Here is a 10,326-nt window from a genome sequence, read left to right as displayed (position 1 = left end):
AAATTGGATACTGTTAAGAAAAATTGGAACACAAAAATATTGACAAGACTAGGTATCAGCAAAATGGAGTGCCTTAGCATGGGACGTGAATCAGCTGTGAAACTAGCACAGGTGCTGGTTGTGTTAGAGATCACCAACGACTCCTGTGCAAGTTCAGGCTCAAGTAGAAGACATTGTAATCAAATCCATAGGAACCAACATTTGATCTTGATTCTCTGTCTCTTTAGTTTCAAAACCATCTCAGGAATATGTTTGCAGCCTTGGACTTCAAGAGTATAGAGGAGATGAGCTGTGGGAGGATATCATGAACATCATGGATGATGAATGCAGAAGGTCTCATTATAAAGGGAAAGGAGGAAGAAAAGAACAAGAAGAATGACAGAGGAACTCTGAATATTGCCCTGGAGCACCTAGAAGCCAAACAAAGAGAAGAAACGAAGAAATCAAGGAGCTAAACAGAACATTTCAAAGGGCATCACAGGAATACAAAGGAAAGTATCATGAAATATGCAGAGTTCGAGTCAGAAAATTAAAAGGGCTGAACTCACTCCACATTTCTTAAACTGAAGACTTAAAGAACAAATTCAAGCCTCGATTTGCAATACCTAAGAATGCTTTGGACAAAATATGAAATGACTCAGGAAGCATTAAAAGAAGATGGAAGGAGTATACAGAGTCACTCTACCAAAAGGAATTGGCTGATATGGAAGAATTTCATGTTCAAGACCCTGTGATGATGAACGAAGAAATTCACCCTGCTCAGAAGAAATTGGCAAAACAATAACACCCTACAAAGGATGTGCTCACCAAGTTGTGCCAAGAAATCTGGAGATCAACCACCTGGCCAACTGACTGGAAGAGATCTATATTTGTTCCCATTGATAAGGATGGTAGTGTAAAAGAGTGGAAATTATTGCCCAATATGAGTAATGTAAGCAAGATTCAGCTGAAAATGTTCCCTAAATGACTGGAACGGTACCTTTCCAGAGAACTGCCAGATGTGCAGGCTGAGTTTAAAGGACGCCGTGATACTAGAGATAGCTAATGTTAGATGGTCTTGGCTGAAAGCAGAGAGTACCAGAGGAATGTTTACATAGATGTTATAGACTACGCAAAGGCCTTTGACTGTGTGGCTCACAACAAACTGTGTCTAACTCTGAGAAGAATGGGAATCCCAGAATATTTGATTTTGCTTATGTGAAATCTATACTTGGACCAGGAGGGAGTCGTTGGAACAGAGCAAGGAAATACTTGCATAGTTCAAAATTGGGAAGGGTGTACACCAGGCATGTATTCTGTCTCCATGCCTTTTCAATCTCCAGAGCCCAGCCTCCTGGATGATGTGTTCTGCATAAAGGTTGAAAAGGTATGGAGACAGGACACATCGGTGGCATAAGCCCTTCCCAATTTTGGACCATGCAGTGTTTCCTTACTCTGTTCTGACTACTTCCTCTTGGTCCAAGTATAGGTAGGTTTCTCATTAGCACGATCAAGTGTTCTGGGATTCCCATTCTTCTCAGAGTCAGCCACAGTTTGTTATGGTCCACACAGTCAAATGCCTTTGAAACGCAGCTGGACGTCTGGCAGTTCTCTGGTGGTGTGCTGCTCCATGCGTTTTTGGATAATTTTCAGCTAAACTGGAGAATATTGTATAAAACCATTCTTATATAATGAGGTTGAGGATCAGATGGCGGGAGGATGGAAGTAGAGGGGTGAGTATGTCCGCTCGTGGGGAGATTAATTATGGGGTGGCAATATTTCAAATGGGAAGGAAGTTGTGAAAAACAATGTATACGAATTTTGTAAATAAACTAGTATAATAAATGAAATGTTTTAAGATATGTTATATATAAAGTCAAGTGAATGTAAATTGCCCCCCGAAAAAGACCGAGACAAAAGACCCTAGTGAACAGTCATCTATGGCTTTCTTCAGCCTCAAGCTTGAGAAAAATTAAACCCCACAGTAAATAAACCTCAAGTTAAGAGTTTAGTGTAGGAGCCGAAATGCCGGCCAATGACTTTGACAAGTGATGTTCCCCCACGAACCATTTATTGTGTGGGACCTAGAAACCGGAAGTGTGCCTCCCCACCACGTGGTACAGATTAAAGGAGGGAGAATTCGGCTTTCTCATTTCTATTTGGCCTGACGGTCTCAGAGGCGATCACATCTCCATTCTGAAGTCAGAGCACGAGTTCACCCTCTTCTTTTGCTCCTGGTCTCTCCTGGACAGTCGGACTTCCGGTGGTGCTCACACATCTCCTTCCCCGAGTAGCTGAAGCAGATGCACAAATGTGCAGCTCTCAGGTCAGTGTGTCCCCGGCCCCTGGGGGGATTTCTTCCGGGGGTAGGAAGGGGGAGTCTGAAGATCCGCTCGGCCCTCGCTTGGTCTGTCCTTCTGTCCCTCTGCAGTCCGTTTCCCCAGGGGGACACTGAAGTCCCCGCCTGTGTACCCTTTTCTCCTTTGACAAAAGGGCAAAGTGACAGGCCATCCCGCTCCCTGCACCCGCAGTGTCTGCTCGCGGGGATTTGTGGGCGTCCCCAGGCTGTATTCATGGTCATCCTCGCAAAGACCAAGGGGAGGGAGCCAGCTGGTTTAATTCCTAAATGACGTGGATGTGTCTTAATCAACGAAGCATCCATTTCCTTTATGTCTGTGTTCATGCTGATGAGGAAAGAGGCCTTTGTTTCCCTGATGGGAAAAACCCAACGTGTCTGCGTTATGACATCCACCAGCTGCTTTGTAGAAAGGGCAGTCCTTTCTCATGCCGTTTTCAGGATTTAAACCTGATGGAACATCCAGTATGAAACAGATGGACTCTTTAGCAGGGAGAGAATGAGAAATGGTATAGACATCTTTCCAGGGAATTGTACATCTTTTTTGAAATCATTTGAGTGTGCTGGTGGTTGAAAACATGGTTCTTTTGTGGATTGTGAACCATGCAAAAATTACGAGGAGGGGGCAATCGAGTATGGAAGGAACGTTGGTGTTTCAAGCATTTCAGTCCCACTTTCGCAGCATCCTGTGTCTGTATTTACCATTTAGTTCAGAAGAGCTAAACACTTTGTAAACACCTGAATTGATCCTTCTTTTTTTAGAAAAAACTGCATCCTTTTTCAGTTTCCCATTTTGCAGTTTCTACTAGATGGTTAGAGACTTTAGGGGAATCAAACTGTTGTTGTGTTGATGTTGTATACCGTTGATTTGGATCCTCCAGTGGGTTTTTCAAAGGCATTTAATCACACGGAAGGAAATGGCCCATCGTTTTCCCACAGAGTAGCTGGTGGCATTCAACCATGTACTTTGGGATTGTGAACTGCCCCGGCCCAAGGGGATCTTCAACGGTGACCCTAGGAGGGGAAGACCTAGAATGGGGGTGGGGGGAACAGGAGACAAGAGGCATGGAGACAAGTTGAGATTCCAATCAAATGTCAATTTTATGAAAGCAATCACAGCTTATAGACAGAAGCACAATGGGGGGGGGTGTGGAAAGGAGAAGTATGCAATCAGGGAGAATCATGTCATTTCTAGTAATTTGAAAGTCATTTGGTAAACAGAAACTTAGCAGGGCGCTTCCCAAACCCTATCCTCCAAGGATGGGGTAAACTGAAACCTATATTCCCAGGGCAACATGTCCAAACATGTTCTTGGAGAATTACAAAATGGTTTCAGAGATTTACAAAAATGGCTTCAGCTAAGTTAGTCTTATAGCTCCCGACAGTGAACCATGTGCCTTTGGAATTGCAACTTGTTGCCTCTAGGCTACGAGAGCTGCTTAAATAAACTGTACAGGAGAGCAAGTATGAAGATAAGAAATACCCTTTATTGTGAGGACTGAGGTCTTTGTTTTCGCCCTGAGGACAATTTACTAAAACAGCTATATTTTAAGAAACTACAAGGAGAAGTGGGCAGAGTCTCTGCTGTTCTAGTGCATGGATTGTATTTCTCTCTACATTTGTCCTGAAGGATGAGCAGGTGACTGGAGGATCCCATTTCAAGTCTTAGGGCTCTGCTCCTGATGTCCTACATGTGTCCAGTCCCTCCTGGAGCCCTGGGCTTTTCTTATCTCAGTGAGTCACCCTTTCTTCTTGCAGATTGAACATCTTTCTTCAACATTGTCTATTTCAGGTCTGAAGGAGATCTCGTCCAGTGCAGACAGAAAAGGACCAAGAGGGACAATTGTACATTTCTTTAAACTGCAAGGAAGATTTCAGCCACTGTGAAAGGAGGGTGGGCCAAACATTATTCATCTGCCTCCAGAGTATCTTGGGTTCCTCTCACACTTTGAAGGCCCTTCCTGAAAGGATTTCATTGTGTTTTACTGGACAACTTCCCTTAGAACTGCCAAAAACAGAGCCAGGAAATGGTAGGTCCTGGATAAAAAGGGTTCTCAACCTTAAATTTCTGCCATAGGATAGAAATTTTGTTGATTATTTTTTTCTCAGGTGCATCAGGGGTTGTTTATTTGATTGTTTAAAATAGACTATGTCATAAATTGTAACGGTTTTGTCATTATTTTACATGTCCTTCTCTCTTTTTCTCCCTTCCCCATTGTGCAGTGTACCCCTTGTCCCAGTATACATGTAACACTTAATGATATATGCATTTTGGACACTTCTTCCCGTCATCTGATGTAATGCCGTCTTTGTCATCCGTCCACTTCTTTTCCATTCAGTCTTCTGCAGCTTTGTATCTGTCCTATTTGATGACATGAAGCAGTGAATATAATACGTCAAGGAACAAGTCAGAAGTCTGATTCCTTGACTATCATTTGTTCGTTTTCTCAGTCATTCCGTGTCATGTTTTGTTCTTATAACCATTGTGGGACATGGTACCACTCTGATCCTGAAAATGTTGTGTATTTTAGGAGCCATTGTTGTTTGAGGACCTAGTCATCCTCTTCAGCCAGGAAGAGTGGGCTTTGCTCAGCATTGCTCAGAAGAATCTCTACATGGATGTGATGATGGAAACAGTGAAAAGTCTGGACTTCATAGGTAAAAATAGCATTTTATATCTTTTTGAGTCCTCCCAACCCACATAAAGTTTTCCTGGTATTTGAACATTGCTTTTAAATTTTCACGAAAAAATTTGAAATTCTCTGTTGAATAGCACATGGGTGAGTACTTATCTTTTCGCAGTTACACGTGCATAATTTCTTATTGACGCAACATTCTATGGTTGTGCTTTTGTTTTTGTGACATTAAATTAATTCTTTTCTGTAACTCTTGTAAGTGTATACGTCAATTTCTGAAGTCTTTTGGGTAGTGGAACTGACACTCAGTTTGGTCCAATGCGTTGGTTAATAGTTCATTTGCTTAAGATCTTTCTCAGTACTTGCATTACCATGGAAGAAGTAGGAAAAGCCTTTTTTTATTTCTGTTTGAAGAGACAGCTGTTCCTTGCAGAATTTGTCCTGTGGTTTCGTACAGAATCAACAGGAAGTAAACAGTAAGGAAAGACCATGGGGAAGTAGACCACAAAGAGAAATTTTTCACCAAAGAGGTCGAATTCTTCTCTGTTGTTGACCTTATGCTGAACTCAGGAGGGAAGGATTCAGTAAATACAAACTAAGAACTGTGTAGACCCTTAAGGATTGTCTTAATGCCTACTATTGTAAACATTGAAGGATTGCCTTAGTGGTACAGCGTAAATTCTAGCTTGCGTCAAGCTTCCTCCTCCTCAAACGTAACATCTGGTTTATTATTAGAATTAAAGTTGATATTCGGCGTCCCACATTTCCCCTTTTTTGTATAAATCATAATTTTGTGGTCATCAAGACTAGCACGATTTCATCAGGAATCATTGTTGCTTGTTTTCTGTTCTTTTCATCCTTTATGGACAATCCAATAAATACAGACAATTAAGCTAAATAAGTTCACAACATACTTCCAAAATTCTCTGTGCAGTCAGAAAAATTCAGGTTGGATATTCCTTGAGTCTGTTTTTATGGTCATATACCTTGCATTGCATTCCTTAAGGGTTGGTTTCTATTGGTATAGCACCACAGTCCTTCTCAAAACTAGTTTTGACCAATCGCTGACTTCCTACAGTACTATGTGATGTTTTGTGGGCACTTTCTGTTCCTGTGTGTGGTGTGTCCTGTGTGTACTCTGTCCTATTGTGTGTGTTTTGTGTGATAGGTGAGTAGTCTGTGACTTTGTGTGAGTACTCTGAGATGTTGTGAGACTGCTCTCTGAAGTTGTGTGAGTACTCTCTGATGGTGTGTGTGTTCTCTGTGCTTTTCTGTGTACTGTGTGGTGTGTGTGCACTCTATGATGTGACATGTGTCCTGTGTGCATCATTTTCCATTTACTGACCTCGAGGAATGCAAATGATGTCATGGTTCCTCTCATTTTTCCAGTAACTGTTTCTATTTTATAGGTTTTTATCCTTTGTTAATTAATATCCTGAATCTTAAAAGTAGACTTACATTACTGTTTCTTTTTTTTTTTTTCACAGAAGTCTGTCCTCTATGACTTGCATTGGTTTGGGTTTTATATTGTCATACTTGGATTTTGGCAGGTATTCAAAACTTAAGTGATCGAGAGGCTTTATTCCGTGAATATACACAGATGAAATTCTTAAGGACGAGCCCACTGTGGCCTTCCATGTTACAACAGATGTCAACATTGTGTGACAAAAAAGCTTTAGAAAAAAGTCAAGATGATGACTTTAGGTGAGTTTCAATCAAATGGAAAAAAAAACCCACACCTTCCAACACATTTTAGGATACAATGACTTGTGAAACAGCCATCAAAACATTTTAAGATTTATAAAAGTACATACTGGAGCGTAGTTTTGCTAGATTTTGACTTTGGAGAGTCCTGGGGGAAAACCTATGTGCTTTTATTTTTTTTTATTGTGGGCAGATGAGAGCACACTTATTTCCAGCCTAGTGTTGTCTGTTTTTTACCAGACTTTAAACAGTACAGGACGTATACAAAGCGGTTGCACAGAATCACCCATGAAAGCTCTATCAGAATTTACAATCTTCCCTCTTTGGAAGGAAATTGTCTACATGTACATCTGTTGCAGAATCACCTTGCTGAGACTACGCATTTTATCTGACTTTTATTTACCTTCTCATCACTGTGGATGCAGATGGTAGACTATCGGAAATGTACAGAAACATGAAAAACTTCTATAAATACATTTCCTTTAGATTTTCAACAAACATTTATCATTTTTGGTCAGCTTTATGATTGTTCAGAAAATTATTATTCCTATACTAGGACATTGAGAGATCAGAGCAGATGGAAAAATTCAGAGTGTACGTAGGCTGTATCGATGTCAAAAGTGTGTTAATTGTGAGTTTTTCTTTATTACATCTAAGGAGATATTCAAGGACGCATGTCACAGAGAAACCTAATGCAAGTAAGGACTGTGTGAAAGCATTTTCACCATCAAGTCAGATCACGGCGCAGGGAAGAAGTCACACGGGAGAGATAAGTTTTGAACCTAAGCAATGTGGGGAAACCTTTCCTCGGTCACATGACCTCTCTGAACATAGGAAAACTTACACAAGAGGAAAACATTCTCGGCGTAAGGAATGTGAGAAACCAGTTTCCCAATCAAGTCACCAGACATCTCATAGAAAACTTCATGGAGTAGAGACACCTCCCATGTATAAGGAATGTGGGAAAACTTGTGCCACGTCAACAGACTTCACTCCACATCTGAGAATTCACCCAGGAAAGATATCTCATGAGTGTAAGGAATGTGGGAACTCTTTTTCACAATACGCTTCCCTCACTCGACATATGCGAATTCACACAGGAGAGAGACCTATTGAATGTAAGGAATGTGGGAAAACATTTTGTCAGTCAAGTATACTCATTTCTCATAGAAGAACTCATACAGGAGAGAAACCTTATGAATGTAAGGAATGTGGGAAAAGGTTTTCCCACTCAAATACTCTCATTCGACATAGAAGAATTCGTACAGGAGAGAAACCTTACAAATGTAAGGAATGCGGGAAAACATTTTCACTCTCACATTACCTCACGGAACATCTTAGAATTCACAGAGGAGAGAAACCTTATGAATGTCAGGAATGTGGGAAAACATTTTCTCAAGCACGTAAACTCATTCGACATAGAAGAATTCATACAGGAGAGAAACATTATGAACGTAAGCAATGTGGGAAAACATTTTCTCAATCAAGTGAACTCATTTCTCATAAAAGAATTTGTACAGGAGAGAAACCTTGTGAATGTAAGGAATGTGGGAAAAGGTTTTTCTGCTCAAGTTCCCTCATTCAACATAGAAGAATTCATACAGAAGGGAAACGTTACGAATGTCAGGAATACAGGAAAACATTTTCAGTCTCACATTGCCTCACGGAACATCGTAGAATGCACACAGGAGAGAAACCCTATGAATGTAAGGAATGTGGGAAAGGGTTTTCCCGCTCAAGTTGCCTCAGTCGACATAAAAGAATTCATACAGGAGAGAAACCTTATGAATGTAAGGAATGTGGGAAAAGGTTTTCCTACTCGTATAGCCTCACTCGACATAAAAGTATTCATACAGGAGAGAAACCTTATGAATGTAAAGAATGTGGGAAAAGGTTTTCCCAGTCATATAACCTCATTCAACATAGAAGAATTCATACAGGAGAGAAATCTTATGAATGTAAGGAATGTGGGAAAACATTTTCTCAGTCAAGTGTACTCATTTCTCATAGAAGAATTCATACAGGAGAGAAACCGTATGAATGTAAGGAATGTGGGAAAACATTTTCTCGCTCAAATAACCTCATTCAACATAGAAGAATTCATACAGGAGAGAAACCTTATGAATGTAAGCAATGTGGGAAAACATTTTCTCAGTCAAGTGGACTCTTTTCTCATAGAAGAATTCATACAGGAGAGAAACCTTATGAATGTAAGGAATGTGGGAAAACATTTTCTCGCTCACAGAGCCTCATTCAACATACAATAATTCACACAAGAGAGAAACTTTATGAATGTAAGGAATGTGGACAAACATTTGCACAATCGGGTGACCTCACTAAGCATAGTAGAATTCACACAGGAGACAGACTATTTGAATGTCAAGAATGTTGGGCAACGTTTCGGTGCTCACGTCAGCTCAGTAATCATCGAAGATTCCACTCAGTGAAGACGCGTTAAGGCAGTCGCAAAATGCAAAGCGTTTGCAATAGTAATATGCAAAAAGTTTGCCTCATTATTGTACACACTTAATTGGTATCATTCGTACTACCTATCAGTGCTTGTCTGTGAAGCCAGGGTATTTTGTAAATTGTCTTTGAAATCCCAGAGTTGTAAAATGTATTCATTCGAATGCAAAATAAATATTTCCACCCAAATAAATGAAACCTTAAAACTTATACGGGGAAGTTCTTTGCTCTATCAGCTTTGGGCAATCTTGCAGAAAAGGAAGTTGGTTCTTTTACACGAAGGAAGATTTAACTGTATTGAAAGCTCCCCGAGACTCTATTTATACCCCAACTCCCTAATTTGTCCTGGAACCCTAAGGGGTTCCTCATGGGAGTGACCTCCCTCTACAGAACTACATTTAACCCTGCCAGTGGCTGCTGTGGGTGGAGAAAGGTGGCATCTATACACACAAAAAGAACAACAAAAGTGAGATCGACATTTGGGAATCAGTTGGCTTGCTGCTATGGACCAACTTTTGTATTCTGGCCAAGCTGTTGTACAAATTTTTGTTCTCTCGCGTTTCTAAAGCTGTACTTTATGGGGAAAGAGACCTGAAGCCTATTTTCTGAGATCCTTCTAGGTATCCACAAAGGAAAGTCAAACACATCCTCAAGTGAATTCCAAGTGTTGGGAGTCCAATATGACAGTGCCAAGGTCCTATAGACTTTCCAAGCCCACACTTGGTGATTGACATGGATTTGATCATCTTTTTCTTAAGTATCGGTTCTTAAATTTGAATCTGACGATCTGTTTTCTGTGATCCCAAAGTACCATTCCACATTCACTTTTCCAGCAATGTTGTTGTTGTTGTTGTTGTTGTTGTTGTTGTTGTTATTGTTGTTGTTGTTATGTGCCGTCGAGTCGCCTGCAACTCATAGCGACCCTATGTACAACAGCCCTAAACTTCGCTCTGTCCTGTGCCAATCGCGCTGTCTCTGACACTCGCATCCCAACTATCCCAGTCACTGAATCAATCCACCTCATAGAGGGCCTTCCTCTCCTGCGTTTCCCTCCACCTTCCAAAGCATGATGTACCTCTCTAAAGACCGGTCTCTCCTCACAAGATGACCAAAGTATGTTAGACGGAGCCTCAGAATCCTTGCCTCCAGGGAGCCACCTGGTTTAACCGTTTCCAAGACAAATCT

The 10,326-nt window shown here is 40.9% G+C and overlaps 2 protein-coding genes across 2 annotated transcripts in view; both read left to right on the top strand.

Moving 5' to 3' along the window:
• Nucleotides 1–2,107, top strand: part of LOC102873921 (zinc finger protein 420-like) — a 31,294-nt gene extending 29,187 nt beyond the window's left edge. The window contains exons 4-5 of the mRNA XM_006902835.1: nt 228–333; nt 2,068–2,107. Coding sequence (XP_006902897.1) covers nt 228–333; nt 2,068–2,107 — 146 coding nt within the window. The remainder of the gene's footprint in view (nt 1–227; nt 334–2,067) is intronic.
• Nucleotides 2,108–2,605: 498 nt separating this feature from the next.
• Nucleotides 2,606–9,133, top strand: LOC102873515 (zinc finger protein 420-like). Its single transcript, XM_006902834.1, has 5 exons — nt 2,606–2,800; nt 4,867–4,993; nt 6,522–6,675; nt 7,333–8,120; nt 8,373–9,133. The coding sequence occupies exons 1-5, from the start codon at nt 2,606–2,608 to the stop codon at nt 9,131–9,133; spliced, it is 2,025 nt and encodes a 674-aa protein (XP_006902896.1).
• Nucleotides 9,134–10,326: the final 1,193 nt, after the last annotated feature.

The sequence above is a fragment of the Elephantulus edwardii genome, unplaced genomic scaffold (genome assembly GCF_000299155.1).
Source record: "Elephantulus edwardii isolate Elephantulus edwardi_28Jun2011 unplaced genomic scaffold, EleEdw1.0 scaffold00462, whole genome shotgun sequence".
NCBI classification, from domain to species: Eukaryota; Metazoa; Chordata; class Mammalia; order Macroscelidea; family Macroscelididae; genus Elephantulus; species Elephantulus edwardii.
Note: the sequence above shows the minus strand (reverse complement) of the source record. Positions and strands in the feature narration are given on the sequence as shown.